The sequence below is a fragment of the Fundulus heteroclitus genome, chromosome 16 (genome assembly GCF_011125445.2).
Source record: "Fundulus heteroclitus isolate FHET01 chromosome 16, MU-UCD_Fhet_4.1, whole genome shotgun sequence".
In the NCBI taxonomy this organism is placed as follows: Eukaryota; Metazoa; Chordata; class Actinopteri; order Cyprinodontiformes; family Fundulidae; genus Fundulus; species Fundulus heteroclitus.
The window spans coordinates 32,401,608-32,427,669 of record NC_046376.1 but is presented as its reverse complement, the minus strand read 5'-3'; the positions used below and the strand labels follow the sequence as shown (position 1 = coordinate 32,427,669).

The 26,062-nt window shown below is 40.9% G+C and overlaps 1 protein-coding gene across 6 annotated transcripts in view; it reads left to right on the top strand.

Moving 5' to 3' along the window:
- Window positions 1–4,311: 4,311 nt before the first annotated feature.
- caskin1 (CASK interacting protein 1) overlaps window positions 4,312–26,062 on the top strand; it is a 160,223-nt gene continuing 138,472 nt past the window's right edge. For 3 of the 6 annotated variants that reach the window (XM_012857857.3, XM_012857849.3, XM_021313621.2), the window contains exon 1: window positions 4,312–5,232. In XM_012857857.3, coding sequence (XP_012713311.2) covers window positions 5,139–5,232 — 94 coding nt within the window. In that variant the 5' untranslated portion in view covers window positions 4,312–5,138. The remainder of the gene's footprint in view (window positions 5,233–26,062) is intronic. The other 3 variants (XM_012857865.3, XM_021313636.2, XM_021313635.2) reach the window with 1 other exon arrangement.

Below are 26,062 nucleotides of genomic sequence, written 5' to 3'. Positions count from 1 at the left end.
TTGCCGCTCCAAAACATTATCATTAACCCCTGCTGTGTAATTTTTGTGTCAACCACTAGTAATTGTTGACACAAGACAAAGTGCAAACATTTGACCAATTAACCAGTCTCTCAATGACAGGGGCATTTTATTAATTGAAAATAATTAACGCCAACACTGAGCACTCTTGTTTTCATTACTGGGATGTAATATTTGATCTGGCCGCAAGGGGGCAGTGTGTTGTTGTGAAATCGTATACCCTCCCAACTTCTTGTTAAATGGAGCTCTAAACAAACTCAGCTTAATTATGTGAAACTGTGCTGGTGCCTGACATGATTCATTCTTCGTTTCTATTTAACTAGAACAGCTTTAAGTTACTAACCAACAATGAGATCCATCATATCGCCAGGATGCTGTTTTGATTATTTTCTTTTAGACTATGTGATTATTTCTTTATGTTCTTATCCTTCTATTTTTTGCTGTTGCTTTGAAGATGAAACACAGTGACCTTGTTATTCAAGGCTTTGCAGGTTCTGCTCCTCTTTCCTTCTTGAGTCTCCCATCTGTATCATCCAACAGAAAATCACAGCATTGAAAATTACGTTCCCGTTGCTCCCTCCATTCAGTGTGACTGAGGTGGAGCTATTTTGCAAAGAAGAATGGGCAAGCTTTCATTCTCTACTAGTCAGAAGCTAGAGGTGCTGACTAAATGGGACCATAAACAAATGCATGTCACTTTTGTCATTTCTTATTTACATTCAAACAAAAAAATCAAAAACGTGCATAATTTATTTATCTTCTACTTTTAAATGAAGTGTTGCTTTGTGTTAACCAGCTGGAAAAGCACATGATAAAAGAGATCTTTATAGTTGCTCTGTAACAAAATGGGAAAAGATTTACGAGAGGCACTTTAGATAACGCAATAGTGTTATCGCAGCTCAAGGGTAGTGAGCTCCTTCTTGATTATTCGGATTTATAAATATTCCCAAAGTATGGGCTACTCTTCATGCTCTTACATAACTCAGTGAATATTGCGGAGGAGGCAGGGAGCAGCATCCAAGCCCTGCACACTGCCCACACACACAATGAAGAGGAGAATGGAGTTATAAAGCCGGAGCAGAGAGAGAGAAAACATGGATCATTTCGCTGTGAGAAGTCAGGGTCTGTTCCACTCCTGTCCCTCTGATTATCTTTATAATCACAGAATACAGCGCCATTCCATGTACCTTTTCTATTTGATGCAAAGGGCCGCTGGAAAGGTCGGGTATCAGTGTTCACGTCATCCAAAAAGAGTTTGACAGGCTGTGGTTTGGGGACACATGAAGAGTGGGACCACGCTATGGATGATGTACCTCTTCCAGCAGATTTGTAGTTAATCAGGCTGAGGCGAAATTCACTGTGTCCTGTCTGTTCAAAGATAAATCAGCCAAATAAATTCTCCTATTGTAAGCTTTGTGTCAGGCTTTGATGAGAGCCTTCAAACATCCGATGCAATCTGCAGGTTTCCTTAGATAGACAACTTTTTACTCATAGGCATTTTCATTATCTGAATCTGAATGCACTGAAGTATAATTAGACTTCATTTTCAATCTGAATCTGACGGCATCTTTGGGTTGCATCAGAAAACAATAAATTGACCAGATTAAATTGAACCTGAATTGGACTGTATACAATCAGACATATATTGGGGTTGTTTGCCAGAGATGACATTAGCCAGCTCAAGTATAAAATTAAATGCAACTAAAATGAACTGAATTATATTCAATTATAAATTGAACTAAAGTGAACTGACATGAATCCATGGAAAATAAACGGAACTGAATTGATTTCAATGGAATTAGATGAAAATAACTTGAGCTGAACTAAACTGAGTTGGTGTTTACAAATAAATATGTTTTTTTAATGTATTAGCTCCATGAATAACGTCCCTTTGGGAAATTTACCATTTTTGAAACAGCTAAAACTCCTAAGGATGTCTTGCAATAATCCACTCCCATTATCTACTGTTAGAGTAAATTAGAGCAAATTATTCAAAAGCTAGAGAACAGGTCTCAGTTCACATCTGTTTTTACTCCCTCATGTGATAAACCCATTTTTCTGCCTGGGATTTCTGACACTGGTTTTCGAGTGTGGGCAGCAAATGGTCTCTCTACCCTTTCGGATTTAATGGATGGAAAAAACCTGATGTCGTATGATCAGTTAATTATTAAATATGATATCCACACAAAGGCTTTTTTTTCCTTCAATTTCTACAAGCGAGTATGAAAACGACCATTCTTAATAACTAAACCGTCTCTGCCAGTGAAAAACAGCTATTTAAGCCAAAACTTAGAATAGTAAATGAAGCACATGTGGGCACTTAGCACGATAGCCACATTCAACCAATCACACTCACTAACGAGCATTCATACCCTGATATGCAGACTGGTAGGTAACTTGGTGCCTTGCCCTGGGGCACATCAGCATGTGATGGGATGTGGGGGAACCCACAATCTTTCAATTGCAAGACAACTACTCAACTCTCTATAAAGCTCTATAAAGACTTGCTATGGTCTACTAAAAGAATACGGAGTTACAAACATGGCTCATTTGAAGAGGATATGGGGAAAAGAACTATGCTTGTAGATCAGTGACGAGTCCTGGGATGAAGCCAGGCAAAATGCTAAGTGTGTCAGTGTTTGTAATAGGGTAAAAGCCATTCAACTCAAAATATTACACTGTGTCCAAATACCTCCCCCTCAGCGTCATCGATTCAATTGAGACCTCTCTCCGCTCTGCCCTAAGTGTAAAACAGGGGTCTCTGGTCCTATAGAAAAATACAGCAATTTTTGTTAAGTATAAAAGGTGAAGTGGATAAAATCTTCTCTGTCGTTACTGAATGTAATCTACGGTATATGCTAATGGGAAGGGCGAAGAACAAATTTAAAAGGACCAACTCATGATGCTTGCATTCTGTGCCCTTCTGAACTGGGTTACAGACAAAGCCCCATCTAACACACTGGTAGCGGACTGTTCTTGAATGAGTGTCATCAGATTACCTAACAAGTAAACTACACAATAGAGAAAAAAATGTGTTTTATAAAGTATGGGACCCTTTTATGTTTTATGTGGTCTGGATATTTCAGCAATTTCTTGCGAGGCTTTATATGATGTAACTGTGTCCTTTTTACCATATGTGTGAATGTACATAATTTCTTTCATTTTCAAAGTCAGTTTTTGCCCCCTATTTTTTCTGGGCCTATCACCTTCACCTTTGAGCCGGGGTGTTATTGTTGTTTAATTTTGTTGAAATTTTGTTATTCTTTGTTTGTATCAAAACATAGAAATAGCAAAAAAAATAAAAATAAAGATATACATAAAAATAAAATCTGTTCAATGTAGAAAGATTATCCAGAGTGGTGTTGTGTTTTTAACCAGTGAAATTTTCGATATAGGTGACATGGCTCCCCACTCAGGGTGCCCCTCCGTCGAGGATGGAGGCGCAATATGAGCCCTCAGACAAATGGTGAAATAATAATATGAATGAGTGATGACACTAAAGTAGGCATCTGGTTCACAGCTTCCAACTCAAAGCATAGTTAAACTGCTATTTTACTATTTTTAAATTACTGCATTCGATTATTTCTTGTTCAAAATGTAAAATACCTAGATCACAGTGATCAGAGATAATTCAAAGGTTATAGCACCACTTTTTCATCACAATGATTAATAATAAAAATAGTACATCCACATAATTTCTAGTGTGGTGCAGAATAAAAGCATTCATTTTACTGAACAATAATTATTCAGTATATAAATAATTGTGTTATAAATTTTGACGAGTCCAAAATATATAAATATTTAACTTCTGGTTAAGTTGCCAACAACAACATGAAAGGGCTGATTTAATACCAATTTAGTTTAAAAAACTTAATAGTATGTGATTTCATGTTTATAGAAACTTAATTACCAAAAGTTATCTGATTTGCTATGTCAGCCCATGTTTTGTTAAGCATTTAAATTCCTACCCTTTGACCTAAATGTGTGATCCCGGTGTCATTTGAAGGTGGCGTCAGATATTCAGAAAGGGTCACTATAAAGGAGTCCATTCTTAAAAAGTCACTTTAACCCAGAGCTGACACAAACAATCGTGATCGCTAGATTGGCCTTTTATATTAGCAGCATAGTCAATGGGAAGCGTCAAGTCGGACGATCCCTTCATTATCTTGGGGACATTCTGCGGTAGGTTTATCAAGCCAACCCGATAAACAGGTTCATTTCGCCTCCCCGAATAAATCTGAGCAGCTCTCCTGTAGACGAACAGCCACGACCAGAAACAGCCGGAGAGAGATGAAAAGAGAGGCGGGAGAGGGAGCACCACGCTTCTGGTCCGCCCCCGAGTTACCGCACACGAGCCATTTAACGGTACGAGCCGAGCCAACTGTAGAACGCGAGCGCGTGAACGCTGTCCCCGCCCCCCTCGCGCGGAATAAGGGGAGAAAAATACAGAGAGACCTCGAGCTCACGGGGAGGGATGGCTGCAGCTGCACCGCTGGATTGTGTTTACGACCGGGAGCACGAGACCATCACGGCCTCCAGGGGGGAGAACTCCGCGCGCGCCCGGCGTTTGAACGCACGCTCCGTCTTCACGCTCGGCGTCTGGAGTCCGTGAGGCTTCTCGCCACAGTCCGTCCCGCCTGACGTCCCCCACCCGCTCGGTTAGTGGAGCGCAGCCTGACGCCGTATTCCTGGATACCGAGCTTTCTCTTTCTGCGTCGGTGAAATATCCCGCCCCGCCGCTGGAAACCTCGAACGGCCCGGCGGCGTCCAGGTCCAGGCTCCATCCAGCAGCAGCGCTGCACCTACAGGAGGGTGGTGGTGTTATCGCGGCCGGGGAGGAGGGTTGGGGTTGGGGGGTGTGGAGAGGGGGGGGATCCGAGAGCATCCCTCCATCCCGCGGAGTATATCCTTCCCTCTCGTTCCCTGACCCCCCACCCCCTCCACCCCCTCCCCATATGCTAGAAATCTAGGTGTGTTTTGTGCGTGGGGGGGTCTCATCTTGCCAAGGAGGGGTGCGGGGAGGCTGCCCGTGGCCCGCGGAACCCTCCGCCTGCTGAGGCTGGGCTGAAGCGCCGCTGTGCCGAAGGATGCTGCGGGAGTAGAGCGGCTCAGAGCGGAACATGGGGAAGGACCAGGAATTACTGCAGGCGGTGAAGACCGAGGACCTTCTCACCGTGCAGAAGCTGCTGCAGAGGCCCCGACCAGGGAAAGCAAGTAAGACACTCTGCGCCGGTGCATAAAAAAAAAAAAAAAAACAATAGATCAAGCTGCCTTTTGATTGCTGTGTCGGAGCTGTGCAAAGGCATCTCGTTATAGTCATCGGCTGTTTGGCCGCTGCAAGGCCGAGGTGGCTGGAGATGATGGGGAAGGGGGGGGGGGGTCTGTGCATACGCGTGTATCAGAGAGGAGATGATTGTAGTGATGGGAGACTGATAGCTCATCTTGAGACCTCCGTGTGAGTGCACTGCAGCACAGGGGGGAGAAAAAAAAGAAAAGGAGGGAGGTGCTGTGCTGCCTGGATGTGACCATGCCTCTCAACGTTGACGGCCTTGTGAGTGTTGGTTCAACAGTGCTTTAGGTGTCACACCAACAAGAAGAATCATAAAAAAAAACAAAAACAAAAAAAAAAAACAGAAAGAAATCTCCAATTGTAATTCCCTGCTGTGCAATAGTTCCGTTTTCTGCAGGCTAGGAAGGTTTTGTTGCACAACCCACACCGATGTGTGGGCAACACAGAGAGAGGCCAGGCAGAGCTGCAGATAGATCGTTCTGTCCGGGCCGCTAGAGCTGCTGATTCCCTCCTCTGATGGACTGCATGTCCACCAACACAGGGATGCTATGGGGGGGGGGGGGGGGGGGGGGGGGCTAAGGTTCCACAATCATGGCTCCCAATACTTAAGTACACATGCAACAAGTGGCCTCGTTCAGCGTGGGTCTGTCTGGACAAAAGTGTTCACTCCCTTTGACCTCTTTCAGATGTTTTGTCACGCATTGCTCACACACAACAATGTGCTTTATTTGGGATTTCGTGTGATAGAGCAACGAAAAGCAGTGCATAGTCATTAAGTAAAAAGGACGTGTAGTTTTCTTTCAAGTATGGTGTGCATTTGTACCCGGCGCTCTTTACAAAACACCAAAAACCCACTTAAAACATCTTATGGAGCAATGTGTCCATATTTAGACAGATGGTGCTAAATGAAGGGCAATGTGGGAAAAAAAACTAAAAAGAATTCTGGATCAATGTGAGCTTCTGTGCTTTCTGTGTCTCTGCTCTGTCTTCTCTAACCCCAGTGGGTCGAGGCAGATGAGCGTTCACACTGAGCCTGGTTCTGGTTCTGCTGGAGGTTTTCCTTCCCGTTAATGGGGAGTTTTCCTCTCCACTGTCGCTTCATGCTTGCTTAGTATGAGGGATTGCTGCAAAGCCATTGACAAAGCAAATGACTCTCCCTGTGGCTCTACGCTCTTTCATGAGAAGTGAATGCTGCTTGTCAAGACTTGATGCAATCTACTGGGTTTCCTTAGACAGGAAACCTTTTCGACCAACCTGTATAATCTGATTGAATTTGACTTTGTAAAGTGCCTCGAGATGACATGTTACATGAATTGGCGCTATATAAATAAAATTGAATTGAACTGAATTGGATTAAAGGCTGCAGAAGGTTGTATAAACTCCTGAAAACGTCGGCGCTTTTTCTTCCAGCTTCCGATGGGAGCCCCTTTGCGTTGCTCCGTTGCACAAAATGCCTATAAAGCATTTGTAGCCTGGGCTGCAACATGCCAAAACGGGACGTAAGCCCGTGCGCTTTCAGGGCTGCTTTTGGAAGCCACCGCGGGGCATAGACGGCCTGACTTTGACTGACTGAACGGCCGGTCGCTCTGGAAAGGGCCCCACAGCAGGCGGGCCTCATCTGAATAAGCGGAGCTGCTTGTTGTTGATTGCTAATAACCGGGGCGAAACGTGGCCGTGTTGTGTGGAAAGGCTGAGCAAATTCACCGCGTTCTCGCCACTCATCTCTTTATTTGATTACGTTAAATGTCAAGAAGGGAGTCTGATTTATGTTTTATGCGTAAAACGAATAAGAAGCTCCCTGCGCCACGGACTGTTGGGCTCATGTAGAACTTTGATTCTGTGTTTGGTGATTGTGGGAACGGGGACGGGTCCGTTGCAAAAGTCTACAGGCTGCGCAGCAGAGTAGGTAACCCAGTGGGTTAAAGGCTGCCGGCTGATTATTTGTACAAAAATGGAGGCATTCCTCGATGGAGCGTCTTTTAGAGCTTAGCGAAGCACATTTGTATAAGAGCGCACATTATAAAACAACCTCTGGGCAACAGATAAGTGCACTACAGCTTTATGCCCCGCTCTGATTGGCCGTTTGTTAAAGAAGAGTCTCAGTGGACTCAGAACGCCACAAAGATCCTGCAGATAAACGCAACACTGGGTACCACTTGTCGGTGGTGTTTGCTGCGTGTTTGACCCCACGTTTCTCATAGGGTAAAACTCTCAAGTGAACTCATCCTTAATTATTCGGGGTTTAATTACAAGCAGCTTTTCAAAACCGAGGTTTACGGCGTTAGCAGGGGAGTCTGGGAAACAAAAAGTTGATGCGTAATTGTAATTGTGAGGTGTTAGGAATATGATACTTGACTTACAAAATCTTTGACAAAAAAACGACCTTTGGTTTCATCTGACTAAAGTGTCTTCTTCCTATATGTTTTCTGTGTCCCTCACTGGGTTTAGTTTAATGATGGCTTCCTTCTTGATCTTCTTCCACTCAGGCCATATTTTTTGAGTGCCTGAGTCATAGTTGTCTTTATAACAGGGTTTCACACCTAAGTTCTGAACATCTGCAGCTCCTCTAGATTGATATAGCATTGGGGTTGTCACAATATTAAAATTTCAAACTTGATTTCGATACTAATTAAAATACTCAATACCATTTTTGATACTGCAGCAACATTTTTGTAGGCACAGAGTTGTTTATGGTTAAGTTGCAAAAAAAAATTACACCTTTCCTTAATTTCCTTTATTATTACAAAAAGTAGGGGGACAGTTATATGGAGGATTGAAACTGAAAGTATTAAAAATAAAAGCAGAAACATAGAAAATGGTCTAATAAATGTATCACTACAAGGTCACGCTTAGTGATTTAAAAGTGCTTAGATAAATATGTTGGCAAAAATAGAGAAAAAAACAGATGATGGTCATCAGATTATAAAACACGTGGTAAATATATTGGATTACTTTATATTATTGTTCATTTGTAAAATTAATTTGCTACATTTTAAGTGTATTGGTTTATTTATTGGACAATTTACATTTTGTCTATTTTCATTTTTAATTCTGTCAGTGTTGGTCCTCCATACTTTCAGCCCTCCTCCAGAAAAATATATAGAATTTAGATGCCACTTCCTTGTGTGGTATAAATGTAGAACAGATAACATTATTAGATAGTAAGTGTTACTATCTTTTATGGAAGTTACCTAGCTTTGACGATTATTTTATTATAATTGCTGATCTTTATTGTGCCAATGTGTGCTTTAATTTACCTGTCAACTTGCTGAAGATACAGAACGATTTTTACTACTTAGGGACAACTATCATAGTACAAAACCCCCCCCAAAAAACATGGATCTGGCACATACCAGGGGTGACAGTGGCACAGGAGTTAGGAGGTTCAGGTTGCTGGTTCGCTCCAACCATCTCAGTCGTTGTGTCTTAGGGCAAGGCACTTCACCCACGTTGTCTGCTTGCGGTGGTCAAAGGGCCCATTGGTGCCGATGTATGGCAGATTCTGTCAGTCTGCCCCGGAGCAGCTGTGGCTACAATGTGGCTCGCCACCGTCAGGGTGTGAATGTGTGTGTGTGTGTGTGAATCACTGAATGTAGCGTAACGGGCTTTGGGGTCGTCGGACTTGATAAAGCGCCATACAAGTATAGGCCACTTACCATGCTAACTTTTATTTACAGTGAAACTAAGGATCTGGTTCTTTGGCAGCATCCCTGTGAAATTTCTCTTTCTGGTCAATTTGCATAAAATTGTCTTTAGTTGTTAACCACAGCAGCTGCGTTGATTGGTACGGGCTCCTACGTTTTTCTTCTGTGATTGTCAGTTTTGGTCTGGCTCCACTGTAGTCTGTGAAATCAGCCCCATTCACCTCCAATTTCTATACAGCTAAATGGAGGAGGAACGGAAGGAGGTGCGCTAGTTTGATTTGTTACTTTACTGATTATTAGCTGACGGAGCCGTCCGATGATTGATATTTACCTGCATTGACATGTACCACAGCGTTGCTAAACTGCGCAGGTGGAGTGGGTCGCTGAGAGACTGACAGAACCCCGTCACTGGGCCGTCCGTCTAGCTAATAACAGCTAGCTTTAGCTTGTTGTTCAGGAGGTTTAGTCACTGTTGCAGCAACAGGAACTCACCGACCTTTTTATGCTGCTCTCAAACATCCGTTTCACACTGTTAGCTTAGCATGTAGCACTATTACCGTAAGCATGTGATTTGTTCCCGATCGCCTGCCCTTTTTAAGGAACGTTCCTCCGAACAACACTTTCGCGTTGTCTTGTTGTCACTGAAGAGAGTCTCGTGTGTTTTCCTGGCTGGACTCGACATGTTAGAGTTTAAAACTTCCAGCAGAAGATCACTGTTGAGATGAGCGGCTGCAAGGAGCCTGCCTCTTATTGCAGCACTGCAGTCAGAATACGTGCGTCAGTTTGAGGAAATGGGACTGACTTTGTACCAAATCAGTATCTTTTAATGATTAAATTTTTCAGTATCGATTATATCGAGGTATTGATTATTTTGACAACCTAATCCTGCCGTGAACATCTCGGGCTGTGATGGACTGGCGACTTAGCCATCGGCATGCTTCAAGCTTTCATCCACTGACCTCTGCAGACTGGGACCAGCGACCCCAGAACCACATTACATCATCAAAAAAGTAGGTTAGCTATAAAATAATCATTTAAGGTTCACCCATTGGGCTTTGGGTTTTCGCGTCGTTTCCCCTGGAATGTAGTGTCATTTATTTATGTAGCACCATGCGTGTACAGGCTGCCTTGAATGCCGCCAAACACTCAAAATCCCCTCATCCATACGGCTTCATCCTTGGCCAACAAGAGGGGGCTCCGAACCTGAACTGAAATCTCCTCTGAGCACCGAGACCATCTGAAGATGTTTAAACGCAGGATTCAAGAATTAATCCCGTTTAGCCTCCTTCCTTCGAACGCAGCTAGTCCACGGAGAAGCCACACCTTTCTAAACTTTCCCCCGTTCTCCTAACCAGCTGCTGTCGCCTCCCTCAGACGCATCAACAGACACGCTGCGTGAGATTATACTCGCGCGCCATGCCGTAGAAAAACAAACGAGCTTGTCCTGCAAAAAAAAACGGGGGTTCTGAAAGTATCTGCAAATAAATGATGCTGAGAAAGACTTTCAAGAAGAGCTCCCTTGGAAAAAAAAAAACACACACACACACATGGAGTCTGAGCTGCGAGGCGTTAATCACAGAGCGGAGCGGAGTGCCCCTGACAAACAGCAGGAAAGTCTAGCACTGGGCTGATGTTAACACGGACCTGTTTGTCATCGAGCATTAAACACAAAGCTCACAGGACAGCTGAGTGTGTGTGTGTGTGTGTGTTAATAGTGCAGGTGTCGTGCTGAGCAGTGTGTACATGTGTGTGAAGGAGGAGGTAAGGTTGGGTCTGATGTGTGTGTGTGTGTGTGTGTGTGTGTGTGACTCTGGCAGAGGCTCTGCCCTGCTGCAACTCATTTACTCCCTTTCTTCCTCTCAGACACGCAGTCTGCACACGTTCACCTGCATCACACGCACACGTCACATGCAAACGCTGATCTCACACGCACACGCACATCTGGCATCATCTGGAGACGCATCGTCAGTTTGCTGCTACTCAGCGTCTGCGCGTGGCGGAGGACGAGGCCATCCTTACTGTGTGAGCGTCACCTCAGGTCTGTGTTTGTCAGAGGACAGCCGGTGTAATCCATATTGATGGTTTATCACCGTCTCCTTTTAAAAAAAAAACAAAAAAAACAAACTCATGTGTTTGTGCAGAGCTGTACGAATTAACTGTGCCGCTTCTGAAAAAGAAATGACACAATAATTGTTTACAGCTTATCAGCCTCCTGAATTTTTCCATCTTTGTAGCTGACAGAGCTGCGCACAGTCCCTTTGAGTCACCCCCCCCCCCCCCCTCTTTCTCTCTAGTCTTTTCTACAATGATGTGCCAGTCTGGCTGTGGGACTAGAGCAGATTATTGCATCCACACGGCTGCACATTCACAAAGGAGCAGTCAGGGAGGAAGCTTCATGTGTTGTCAGCCAGAGTCCTCGTATTTTGTCATCTGGGCAGAGATTGCTGCTGCATGCTTTTGTCTGAGCAGCTCTGTGTGAGGAAGCTAGATATGATTGGCACTTTCTGTTCTGCTCTGCTATTCCTAAACCCTTCTGGGTGTTTCATCTTTTTGGATTCTCTGGTTCTTACCTGTTGTCACGCACATTTATTTATATTACAGCAATTTAGAATAAAGCCGTTTCGTTTTCAAAGAGCTGAACAAGGGGCAACCGAAATAAATCCGTCTGTCGGTGAGCAAACGGCACAGTGAAGACCAAGGAACGCAGCGGACAGATCATGGAGAAGGTTGTGGGAAGTGTAACGCAGGGTTAGGCTGTAAAACAATCCCACCGGGCACTTGTTCAGACCATCATCTGAAAACCGAGAGAGTCCGAGACAACTGCAAACCTATTAAGGCATGGCCTTCCACCTGAATAGACATGGCGAGCAAGGAGAGCATTAAATAGGGAAACAGCCAAAAAGGCCCATGGTATCCTAAGGTGTCTTAAGAGAATTTGATTGGGAGTTCCTTTGGCGTTTATACTATTGCTTCAGGGTCGCAGAACCCACTGCAGTTCTTATTTTAAACAGTAGACGGTGCTGCCGATGAAATCTGCCTGTATTCAACAACTGTTAGCAGAAGAAGAATTAACAGCTAAACTGCTTTCCTGATCTCAGACTACAATGTTTGGCCTCATAGGTGTTACTTTTTAGGAGGTTTTACAAGTCTATGTAAGATTTTGTAATAACTACCGTATTTTCCCGACTATAAGTCGCTCCGGAGTACAAGTCGCACAAGCCATAAAATGCATAGTAAAGAAGGAAAAAACATATATAAGTTGCACTGGTGTATAAGTTGCATTTTTTGGGGAAATTTATTTGATAATATACAACAGCAAGAACAGACATGTCATCTTGAAAGGCAATTTTAAATAAAAATAGAACTGAGGCAACAACAGGCTGAATAATTGTACGGTTAGCTTACGCTACATGACAAATGAGAACGTGCCTGGTATGTTAACATAACATATTAAAAGCTATTCAGATAACTATAGCATAAATAACATGCGAAGAAGTTAACCAAAGCGCCGGTTCACTCCAAATAACTAAAATCCAGTGAAATCTTCATCCTCAGTGTCACTTTCAAATAAATCCGTTAACTCCGGAGGTAGAAGCTGCGGCACTTCCGCTTCTACGTCGCTTACGTCTGATCCAACACAGGCCTAGAGCGCCCTCTTGCGGTTTGGTGTGAAAATAACAGGTGTAATGATATACCGGTAAAAATGTGTAATAATTTCACACATAAGTCGCTCCAGAGTATAAGTCGCACCCCCGGCCAAACTATGAAAAAAAACTGCAATTTATAGTCTGGAAAGTACTACAACTCTGTTTATATCCAATGTGGATAATCTTGAAAAAAAACATGTTTTTTCATACTATGCTGCTTGGGCAATGAGACACTATTCTGAGCAAACAGGTGGGAGAAGGGGGTCTGGAATATTTTGGCCGACGTGCAAACGCTGTCTGTATGGGGAAACTAACACTGCACATAACCTGAACCATTACTTCCACGTGGTGAAACATGGCAGTGGCGGCATCGCTCTGAGAGGGTGCTTTTCTTCAGCAGACAGGGAAGCTGGTCAGAGTAGATGGGAAGATGGATAGAGCTGGAAGGAAAGCCATTCAGAGGCTCCAAAGATTTGAGGCTTAGGCAGAGGTTCTCCTTCCAGAATGGCATCAATTTGTAATATACAACCTGAGTAGAATCCTATAGTCAGAGTCAGAATGCTTTTGTAAAAACCTTTTAAAAGAAACATTCTTTTCATTCTATTTCACAATCATGCTATACATTGCGTGGGTTTATCACATTAACTCCCAATTAATTACATTGAGTCTTTAGGTTGTTAGTGAGAAAACGGGAAAACAATGTGGCCCGCATTGGGAGGTCACTGACAAGCTGCTGAATCCAGACTATACAGAGATCAGAGAGAAAAGGATCTTGCTGTGCTGTTTTTCTGGCACGCCTCTACATTATTGCCACGCTTTGCCTGACATGCCATTACATCTGGAACAACGGAACAGCATACGTATAGAAGCCTACTCTGTGATCCATAAAAATAATGCTGAATAGATGTTTACCAGATGCTTTGGTTTCATAGCGAGACAATCAACTGCAGTAAAGGACACTTAATTCCGACTGGATCGGATTGATGATCATAAATGACCTGTACTTACATAGTGCTTTCCAAATTTGGCATTGTGTTTGTTTCAGGGCTATTGATGGTACAAATGTAGCACACATCCCTCCTTCAAGACTTCACATGGACAGATTGCGCCAACTTGCTGATCGGTGGAAAAGCACTCCTTAGCAGAAGCTTTGTCACTAGTTTTGTACTCTATGTGCTGCTATGAAGTAAGTCAGTCTACAGACAAAAACAGTTTGGTGTTCTACAAAATCTTACTGCTGCAGGAATAGCGTCTTGAAAGAAATGTTTACAAGAAACCATTGGTGTGAAACAAGTAGCCCGCTAAAACAAGCACGCCTGTTGTTCTAGTTTGTCAGAGGTTCCATTGACCTTGAAAGTAAGAACAAAGACCTTAGAATGATTTCACACGCACCTCATCTACAGTATGTGCTAGTTTCGAGGTGGAAATTGTTCTGCTCAGTAAACACGCTAACTACTGTTAGGAATAAATGCTGATAGCAAAGTATTTTATGCATTTGAACACAAAAAAACATTGACCTATAGATGTTGTAGACTATAATTCTGATTTTAAGGGATAGCTGAGAGTGTGCTGAGAAGTGAGGTTCTGTGAAAATCCCATAAGTCTTTTTGTGTATTACTTTGGTGTAAATCCAGATAGCTAAAGCTAATGGCTAGTCCTAGTGGGGCTTAAACCTAAGCAGACTTGTCTTAAACTACAGTCTGAAAAATATCAATACAATATGTAACCTTGATTTTATAAACCTTTAAACTTTAGTTACAAAGAAGCCTATGGTTATTTACACAGGAAATGTAGGCTGGAGGTGGTGCTCACCAATGAGCTTCATTTGCGAAACAAGTACACACATGCAAACTGTGTCCTGGTAACTACCTAATGTAAAAATCAATGCTAGTGGTCACTTAAACTCTTTTGCTTTTTACACCGCTTTAATTTTATTTTAAACAGTTATTCTGGCAGTAAAACTCAAAACATGTTGCATTTGCAGTAACCTTCATGTTTCACTCTGGAAGATTGTTGTTGGTGCACCACCTCCTTTTTCCACTACCTGTGTAACCTCTCCAAATAACCTCAAAATGCAACTGTGGGGATGGTTTAAAGGTTAATGAAATACAATTTGCATTAACTGCTATGATTATTATTATCTTTTTGATTGGAGTCGTTTGAAGACTAGAAGTCCGCTTTAGATTTAGCCACGCACCAATTAGCCGTTAGCTTTAGCATCTGGGACCAAATATTCTAGATTTACACAAATTCTGGACGGTAAGAGAGCTATTAGAAGCTAAGTTCTTCAAACCTTTTGACAGAACTTCAGAAATTCTGAACTATATGTTTATTGATGATTTATTAGCTTATTTATTAGTTTTGTGGAATCTTAAAATGAATTGTTGGTGGACCGCTGACGATCCAAATCATTTTAGAGCTCAGTATGGAGTTTATGATTTCCAACTTGAACCTTTTTTCCGACAAGTGGAATGTATCTTTACATTGTCACTTCATGATGGACAGATTAGTGCTAATATTTGCTTGTTGAGATTGTTCAGTGCTCGTTTGAAATCAACTTGTACACCCGTTTAAAATCTCAACATCTTTTAAAGCATCAGTACTGGGTCAACTCTCCACTTCTCCTTGAATTTGTGCACCATGTCGTATCCATGCACGGCTCGCTTCTTCCTATTTTGACTTTCCTGTCCATAAACAAACAATTTTGGACACTTAAAAATGGGTTTACTTTTCTTTGTATTTATGTGTTTTCATAAATTAGTGTTAATAAAAAGAGTAATACATTTTCTGAAGAATAATTGAATGCATTTGTATATTATTTTCCAAAAAATTGGTGCTGGAGGACTGGTATGAAATATAGATTATGACCCCCAGATCAAGCCATATGAACTCTTAGTGATTTCTTAAGGCACTAAATAAATATAATACGTACATAAAAAATAACGGTGAGGTGTGAAAAGGAACACACTGCAAAAATAGAACTAAAAATAAGAAAAAATGTCTTGAAATGAGAGTATTTTTCTTTGATTTAAGCAGATAAATAAGATTATTTGCCAATGGAATAAGATTTTTACACTTAAAATAGGAACAATTCATCTCCATCATCTTATTTCAAGTGCAGTATATCTAATTATCTTATTTTAGGGGTCAAAATACTCATTCTATTGGCAGATAATCTTATTTACCTGCTCAAATCAAGGAGAACTACATTCATTTTAAGAAAGGTTTACTTATTTTTAGTTCTCTTTTTGCAGTGCAGTGTTCTTTCTGGTGTTTTTATTCACAGAGTGATACAAGCAGACACGTTCATACTCATATTGTTTTCTGTATAAAGTTTGCTTAAGAACATCATACCGTCAACATCTCTTAGCTGCCTACGCCGAGATGCAACCGTGCGAAAGATTGCTCGGAACTTGTTAGTGAACCTGAGATTTATTCTGAAAGATTGAGGCTCCCTGTATTAAAACGGATGATATCTACAAAGTCAGAGGGGTGGATTGGTTTGCTGTGGCTTCTGCATTTTCTCTCTAAAACATCATCACTCACTTCTGCTGCTGCTGCCGCCGACTGCCTTCGTGATTAAATTACAGCACAGATGGGAAGAGAGATAGGCGCAGTCAGAGAGGGAGCTGGATGGGTATTTTTGCTTTAGGGAAAATAGAGAAAGTAGTTACAGAAGAGGGGAAAAAGAGAGAGATATCCTAAAGTGAGAGGACGGGGGGGGGGGGGGGGCTTGTTGTTAGTTGATGGGTGCAGATGGAGGAGGGGTGATGAAACGCTGAATGATAAGAGCATAAGGTGATGAAACGTAGAGATGGTAATACGCTGTCGTTTCCCCACACTTTTGTTCTGTTAGCAGACAGCTTCACATACCCGTCATGGATGAATTGATCTGCAGTGACATACTCCTGGTTTATTTGGTCAGTGGAAGGTTCTGGGAGAAAGTGAAGGAGTGAAAGGGGAAGGAAGAGGGTGGAACTGGATGGGAAGTAGAAATGGGCCGGCGTGAGAATATGATGTTCTAACATCCTTTAGGATAAATACCAAACTGTTTTTTAACTACAGTGTCATTAAAATAAACGTCTTCATCGAAATGTGTGACAGGATCTAATTTATTTGCTTAAAAAAAAGCAGTATTCATAACCACTCCTGTTAAAATGATAAAGTAATTACTTACTGGCAGAATTTTAAATCAGTTTTAGATAGATGTGTTAAAGCTCGTGGCAGAAATTAGAATTCAGTGTCAGACAGCGACATGAAATCTACAGAGAGCATAAGTTATAAAGGTGTCAGCGAACCTCTTTGAAAGATACTGAGTTTTTTGTAAACAACTGTATATAAATATATAAAATAGATATAAAAATGTGACCTCCAGCTACATTTAGAAGGATTTCTTGAGCATAGGGGCTCATTACACAGAATCGTCACTGTTTGTTGAAGAAGGACCAAAGCACAAAGCATGGTTGTGGCAAAAATGATATTTTAATGGTAAAAAAGAAACTTACAAAAGTAGTCACACAAGGAGCAGGCCATGGGACAACTGGTGGAATAAGCAGGCGGTGAAATGGCAGGGTAATGGAGAAAACGGCAGGTAAACAGAATCCAGAGCAAAACAACAGCAAAACAGTGAGAACAGTAAGAACCAGAGAGTCTAAATAACGAGGCAAGGGAGGAGAAATGACAAGCAAACCAGAAGAGCAAGCAGAGATGTGGAGCAGGTGTGGCAGAAGGGAAGTGGGGAAGCTGAATAATTTATTCAGGGGCGGATCTACTGGGGTGGCATAGGGTGGCAGAAAGCCCTGCCACCCCAGCTGACAGCTCTGAATTCAAGTTACAGTTAATGGCATACCACAGTGTGGAAGATTCCAGTCCACGTTTGACAAGTTCTTATTTTCCAATAGTCATGATGGTCCGAATCTAAGTTGGTCCTAATGCTAGTAAAAGGTACAGAAATACCTCTTTTTGGTGTTTTCACAGATAGAACAAAGATTTAAAAAATCTGACGGACATTTATGTGAACTGAAAGTTCTTGTTACACGTTACACACGCAAGACGCTGGCTTTGTTGTTCTTTCTTAAAACAACTTAGTTATTGTTACAGAAAAATGACGGACATCAAACCGCCGTTGATAAGGCATATGTAGCAAGCCAGATCTGTTTATTTTAACTATTAGGACACTTAAAAGCAGTTCTGTGATTTGAAGTAATCATCCCCTACAGACCATATATCCAGCAAACAGTTTGATTCAATTAAAAACTTAAAAATATTGCTCTTGTAAAAATAGTACAAAATAGAAAATGACAAGGAATGTTTGTTGCACTGAATGAATTTGTTTTTGTAGGCAATGAAGGACAAAACAAAACTATAATATTTTCCAATGTGGAAGAAAAAGAACAAATGATAACAGCTTCTTTTAGTTAGCTGACTAATGTATCACAGCCATACATGTGTGGATCGGTAGCACTACATTATGTACACTACCAGTCAAAAGTTTGGACTCACCTTTGTCATTCAATGGTGTTTCCTTATTTTTATGACGTTCTACACTGCGGACACAGTGAATAAATCAAAAGTTTGACTGAAATGATGATATAATGTGTATCAAACACAAAATTGTGAAATAACTCAAAACATCTTGTATATTTTAGCCTTTTCTAAATACCCTCCCTTTGTTTTTGATTAGCGCTTTGGTCCCTCTTGGCCTTCTTTCCATGAGCGTCATGACGTTAGTCATCTGAAATGGTTTTCCAGCCGTGCTGAAGGAGTTCCCAGAGTGTCTAATAAAAATAAAGACACGCCATGGAATGAGAGAGGAAGGTGAATCCAAACTTTTGACCGGCAGTGTACATCTTGAATAAAACTGTTTCCATTTAGTTGAAGTGAATTCAATCCACAGTAGTGTTACGATGTGATTTTTATTAACTGACATTGTTACTATAAGGCTAAAAATAGAAGCCAGTGTTAATTTGAGTTGACTGAGTTTGACTGCGTAAAGTGCCTTGAGATGACATGTGTTGTGAATTGGCGCTATATGAATAAAATGGAATTGATTTGAATTAATTAGAAGGTGATAATTAAGAGGGAAGAAGAGCGCCAGAAAGTCTTTGAATAATAATAATACTTAATAAAAAAAAAATAAAAAAAACATTCTTCATGTTGGATCATGTGCATTGTGACAGTGTGATAGTTAATGCCTGTTCTCTTTCACTTAGATCTCCTGTAGCTGTGGGTGGATGGGGGTGGGGGGGGGGGGGGGGGCAATTAGCTGCAGCGGGATGGAAGGGGACTGAGTGGCTTAGTCCTGATGTAAAGACCACCCGCGAAATGAGAGGGTCAGCGAGGTGGGACCCCCGTTCACTCAGTCGCCGTCAAGTTGAAAAGTGGCATTAACCTCCTGCTCCTCTGGTTGATCCACACACAATGCCACTGGCACAGAGAGGTACAGACCAGGCATATAAGTCAAGAGTTACCACGCCGCTGCACGCACACACTCTGCTTCTCAAAGGGGCGAGGGAAGAAGTAAAAGAAAAAGCTGTGTCATTTTATTAGTAATAAAGTGGCTTTGTGCAGCATGTGAGGGTGTGTCAGATGTTCCTGCAGCGTGCCCCTCTAACATCCGCTGGCAGAATATTTCCACTCACACCCCGCTTTCATAACACAGAGCATGTTCTTAATGCTGCGTATGAATGTCTGAGTAGCTTGTAAAAGCAGGAAATGATGCTTCTGTTTTTTTTTTTTTCTTTTCGTCCACGGCTCAACTTCTAAACTCACACCGGCACGGGGCAGACAAGGTTTCACTGTGCGCTGCACAAGAGCCGGGCTGAAATGTTCCACCCTGCCCACAGTGAATGCATTTAGCATCGCCATGGGACTCTCTGAATGAATGCCGGGGTTCTGCTGCTATGTGAGGAGCCACTAAAAACAGGCCGATGACACAGTTTGGGTGCCTGCTCACGGCTCACTGACACACCCTCGGGATACTGATGCATGTTTCCAAATATGAGAAACTTTTCTGGGACGCACTGTGAATGAGGTGCTGAATTAAATTGAACTAAACAGAACAATAAAACTAAAGGTTGAGTGATTATTTATGTTTTTTCTGAAGTACATATAATAACCAAGGCCTGGTTATCTTTCTGGGGTGGTAGCTGATGCATCAGCCCAGCCAATCAAAGGGCTGACAGGAAACTATTCTAAAGTGTTCATGGACTCCCTGGGATTGTCAGTTAAAACTATGTAAAATGTCTCCAAACTATTAAGGCCTTTGGCAAATCTAAAGTTCTAACCTGCTGCAACCTTTAAAAACTGTATTGCCAATTTTTTAATTCGTAAAGCTCTGATACTCCAGTTTTAACAGTTTGAAGTTACTCACAATACCTTCTATTCTACTCTACGGGTGAATTTTAAATAGATGATAGTAAAATACAGCAATTATGTCGCGCAAAATCCCAGTCTTCGATCTCTGTAAAATCTGAAAATACAGTAACATTTTAGGGCAGCATGATTCATTCATTCCTGTGAAAGGCCTTTTCTTCTTTTGCTTATTGATTTTTATTTTTTTATCCAAACTTCAAAATGTAGATGTTGCATTTACTCATGTAAAGATTAGTGCCAATATCAACATCCGACATAGACAAAGATGGAAATGAAGATTAATAAAGGGAAATAAAGACTCTTGATTAACACTGGTAGTTAATATTGGCCCAATTTTACTTATTGTAAATGTAATATATATATATATATATATATATATATATATATATATATATATATATATATATATATATATATATATATATATATATACAAACACGAATGTATGTATATGTATGTGTGTGTGTTTGTTTACTGCTATTCCATATCTTGGAACAAATGTAGAAATTGTTCTAAGCCCATGTTGGTTGGTTCTGAGATTGTGCTTTTGCCATTTTGTTTTTTGCCTCTGTTGTTCCCTCCAGTATTTGTTTGCCTAGATGATAAGCAAAGCCCCTTCAAATGTATTTGGTTAATAAATAACTGCAAAAGCTGGAACCGTTCTGAACCAAATTCTTATTCCTGCACTAAAAAATTGTGCATTTTCTTAGGAAGTTGATAAAAAAAATCTCTTAAAGCTGCCTTTTGCTAAACGCTTGGCACTCAGATATTTACAGTTAACTATTCTATATACTCCTCTATTTAGAAACAGAAACAACTATGGGTTTTGTCCGTTTGTGTGCGCGTGGTTATGTTCATGTTCTTGTGGAGGGGGGCCATGGTCAGAGTCCAGTAGTGGCTGGCCAGCAGGACAGATGTTTAATCTTACCTACCTTCTGTGAGTGTGTGTGTATGTGTGTGGGTGGGGGGTGGGGGGATTATACATACTGTGACTATGTATGTGCACTGAGCAGATGTTTTGTCTTGGCTTTTTTACCTGCATAGAACATTACATCTAGTATATCTGACCTCTCTTAGTTTACATGAGTGGAAGTGTGTGTGAGAAATCTGACAGTATTAAAGGTAGAGTGGGCCATTTTTCCAGAAATGTAGGTAAAAATGCTCAAGTCCCTTTCTGAATAACTGAGCATGCACAAGGCCATCTTACCCGCTCTTCTGCTCCTCGGGATGATGGTGTGAAAAAAATCTCTCAAATACACTTTGGTTTTATTTCTTTATTCTGAGGTCTTTCTATTGTAGTCAGTTTGCTTCTTGTGACTGTCAGCCATTTCAAAGTACATGGTAAGAGTAGCAGCGCTACAATGAATGGAACTTACCGGATATTTAAATACTAGAAGTGCACATGTGCTGTCAGAAAATGGAAGCTAACAAGGAGCGAGCACACACATTGGCAGTGCGTCAGCGCGTCACAAATCACAATGATTGGCTAGTGGGAAAACCTATAAATAACAACTTGAAACCGAAAAAGATCATCCACTATAGGAAATTCTTTCTAATTGATTTGTATTTTGATCATGGACAAAGTGCTGCTTTAAGTAAATAAAAAATCAAGCATTACCTCTTTATGTATCTAATTCAAGAGAATATGTAACCTGATCTGCAGTTAAGGCAGGCCAGCATTTATTTTGTACATTTAGAAAAGAAATCCCTTGCATAAGCATCAAAAGACAGAGATACAATTGATAAAACAAACATTACTACTGAATTTACGCAAGTGCTACTTAATTGTTGCTGTAGTAACCTGATAACATTACTGAATTTCATGCAGCACTATGCAGATGCTCTGTCTACACCAATGAAGATCCATTCACCTCAGCATGCTGAATAGTGGAGTGGCAACACTTCATGGTACCTTTCTGGTAAATTCAGCTGATAAGAAATTTACCACTTGGGTGACACTCATAGACTGTGTGCAGAGCTTTCAACTTTCATCCTCAGTGGGGAAGCAATCATAATGTTTGTAAAAAGTGAGAAAAACTAGATGTTGACCTCACATGAAACATAACTAATCTTTCCTGAAGCAATAGAACACGATAGTCATCTCAGCCTTCATCCTAGTACATACGCAACAAAAATGAGGGCATGTCATAAACGACACTCGTATTTCAAAGTCATAAAAGGACTTGATGTGGCACAGAGTGTGTTTTATTGTTTCTTATTATTTTTTAATTACAAGCAATGTAATATTAGAAGTTGGTGACACCATATGCATCCAGTAGATTTTGTAATTAGATAAAAGCTGTTGCGATCTTTGCTATAACTGCTTTCATTGACTTCATTAGCTCACTTAACACATACATATTTCAGATTTTGCTTGTTAAGTCTATTTGCCTGACTTCAAGTAAGATTTCTTGGTCAGATTTTACCTCCATGCACCCTTAATCTCTGTACAATATAACAGTTAAAGGGGAACAGCCAACTTGTTACTTCTACATGATCTCAACCCTGTTCTCCTAATAGCTGGGAAGACCTGATTGTAACAAGTAACTGTAAAAGGCTTTTGTCTCCTTAATGAGGGAAAAGAGGAAGGCATGAAAAATAGAACCAGACTGACTGAAAGGAAGCGATGAAAAGAGAAGAAAGTTAGGTTCTCGGTTGTGTCTTTTTAAACTAAAACATATCGCTGTGTTAACTTGCCACAGAGCTCATGATGGGACATGTGATCTTTTCCCTAACATACTCAAACACACACACACAGATACACACATGGTCATTTAAAAACTCTTTGTTTGTTGTGGGACCTCTAAAGCTGCAGATGATGAGTCAGACTATTTCAGTGTACTTAAAGTAGAAACAGTACAAAAAAGTGGTTTTGATAAGGGCTGTATGATGATGAAGAGATAGGTAATAAGGTTTTGTATGATGAAAGACAATCCTTATTTCCTTTGACCATAAGCATAGAAGAAGGACCAGATGCTGAGAGTGAGGCAACCATTGTCATTTATATCACTATGGATATACCTTCATTGCTGGTCCTAGAAAGTGCTCTCAGAGGTTGCAGCCAACGATTACATGCTCAGCTGGAGCATGAACCATATGTGTGTCAAGTGCGACATGGAAAAAAATCCTATCACAATGATATTTTTAATATCACTCAATATTGATATGTATCACAATATTGTGTCAAAATATAGACAAATTCCTATATTTCTTTCAATCTTCAATGTTCCCTGGTACTATTAAGTGAAGTTTGAGCACTTGACCTTGTCTGGGATTGTAGACTTTTACATTTTGCATGCTCCTGTGGGGGGCACAGGTTCAGGTGGTAAAACAGATTGGTTGTATTCCCCACTTAGTCACAACATCCAGGATTGAGATCATTTGCAGTGCACACCACTTTGTCATTGTTTTAGACTCAGAATCATCCTGCACTCTGTCCTGTGGGGTCCCACATGGCTCAGTTTTAGGGCCACTGTTTGTCTCCCTGTATTAATTGCCTCTAGGTGTTGCACTTAGAAGGCATGGAATTACATTACACTACTACAGTATGTCGATGACTGACAGATCTATCTGCCCTTAAACCAGAAGGACAGCTTTTCAATCAAAACACTGTTAGATTGCTTGGAGGATATTGGAGGATAACCTGGTAAATGTTAATCAATTCAATTCAATTCAATTTTATTTATATAGCGCCAAATCATGAAACATGTCATCTCAAGGCACTTTACAAAGTCAAGTTCAATCATATTATACAGATTGGGTCAGATTATACAGATTGGTCAAAAATGTCCTATATAAGGAAACCAGTTGATTGCATCAAAGTCCCGACAAGCAGCATTCACTCCTGGGGAACCGTAGAGCCACAGGAATAGTCATCTGCATTGTACATGGCTTTGCTGCAATCCCTCATACTGAGCAAGCATGAAGCGACAGTGGGAAGAAAAACCACCCATTAACGGGAAGGAAAAACCTCCGGCAGAACCGGGCTCAGTATGAACGGTCATCTGCCTCGACTGACTGGGGTTACAGAAGACAGAGCAGAGACACAACAAGAGAGACAAAAAAGCACAGAAGCACACATTGATCCAGTAATCTGTTCTACATTAGATGGTAGTAGTGGGTGAGCCGTCTTCTCTGGATGATGTCACAGTTAACAGAACGCCAGACCAGGTGTACCTACTATGAAGAGAAAAGAGAGAGAACAGAAAGTTAAAGCAGAAATGACAACACATAATGCATAATTGAAGAACAGTAGAACTCAATAGATTGAGAAAATTAGATCCTGATATCCTCCAGTAACCTAAGCCTATAGCAGTAAAACTATAAAGGTAGCTGAGAGTAACATGAGCCACTCTAGTTATAAGTTTTGCCAAAAATTATAACTCTCATAAAGAAAACAGAGGTGATAACGTTTGGACAAAGTCACTCCTGTGATTCCATCACTATTGATTTGGGACCTCTGACAGCATAGTAACAACCAACTGTTACCCATCTGGGTTTTAAGATGATGACTTTAAATTGGACAGTCAAATAAGAAGCGTTGCAAAGTCCTGCTTTTATAATTTAAGACGGTTGGCAAAAGGGAAATCTTTTCTGCCGAAGAAACCATTTGAAACAGTGATCCATGATTTTATTTCATCCCACTTCAGATTAATGTTATGGACTTTATGTTGGACTGACAACAACAGCTCTTGCAGGTACCAAGGTCTGGGGGGAAGCTGACAAGGGGCAGAACATTTTCTATTGCTGCCCCTCAGCTGTAAAAAAAAAAAAAAAAAAAAAAAAAAAATCTCCCTCTGCACATCAGAGAAGCTCCATCACTGCCTACTTTTAAAACTCATCTTAAAACCCCATTTTTATTCTTTGGCTTTTAGCATAAAGAAGACTTAGTTTTGACCTTGTTTGATTTACATTGATTTAGTTGTGTTTAATCTTTTACTGCTTTTATGACACATTTATGTACTTTTTCTTCTTTTAATGCGTGTTTTTTCATAGTATTTCATAGTTTGCAAAGCGTGTTGATCTGTAACAAGCTGAAGTCAAGCCAGTAAAATCCTTATATTTACTCTGAGTTATCTATAAAGTATTAAATCCTTTCAGTTATATTAATGTTTGCTCCACAACACCTACACAAACATTATGACAGATGATGCATTATTCTCTCATGACGACTTTGTTTCCTGATGGCAGCGACTTCTTTCAGCAGGATGATGCAGCCTATTAGGCCAAGGAAAACAATGCTCAGAGCTTTTTTGACTGCACAATGGGGATGGATGGGGCATTAGGCAGGTGGCAATAATATTGTGGCTAACACAGGATATCAGTAAAACCAAACCAAACATCCTCAACAAAAGATTTTCCGTTGCACACAAATATACACAGTGACTATTCATTATTTTATTATTCCAGCCTCATCAAGCTCTCAGATTGACTTCTTCCGTTGCGGCCGTTTAACCCTTTACACTCCTTGTGACACATTTCTTCCCATTTTATGGACCTGTCTCTAAACAATAACGTGTATCTTTGTTTTTTTTCACATTCATTATACTTATTTGTGCTATCTATATAATGGCCAAGAAGAAGTTGTTCTTTAATCACAAAGTACAATCCCCTGTGATCCACTGTTTTCAATCATATAAATAAAAACAGATCTGGGCTGAGACAAAAAGTGACAAAAGTTTGCAGACAAAAGTGTGTATCTGTCAGTATGTCAGCATCACTGAGCATTTGGTTAACATATAAGAGTGTGTACTATAGATTTTGGGAATTCCCTTAGTTATTTGGTAGGTAGTCATTCTTATTTGCAGTATTTTAAAGATGCCGTTGCCTTTGTCTGACAGTGATGACTGACAGAATGAAATTTGCCAGAAAAAACTTTCATACAGATGCTCATGTCAAATCAGATAATTCAATGAAAAGGGGACAACGACATATGCATGCCACACTCTTCTTATATTCTTATTAGTAAAAAACACATCTGTGTTTATGCGTTGTTTCTTTTGCTGTAGAAATTCCTGCCGGGTCTTTTATCTCTCGCAGTGCAGCCCTTTTCGGTTTCATTCCTGCAACCCTCAGCATCCTCTCTACCC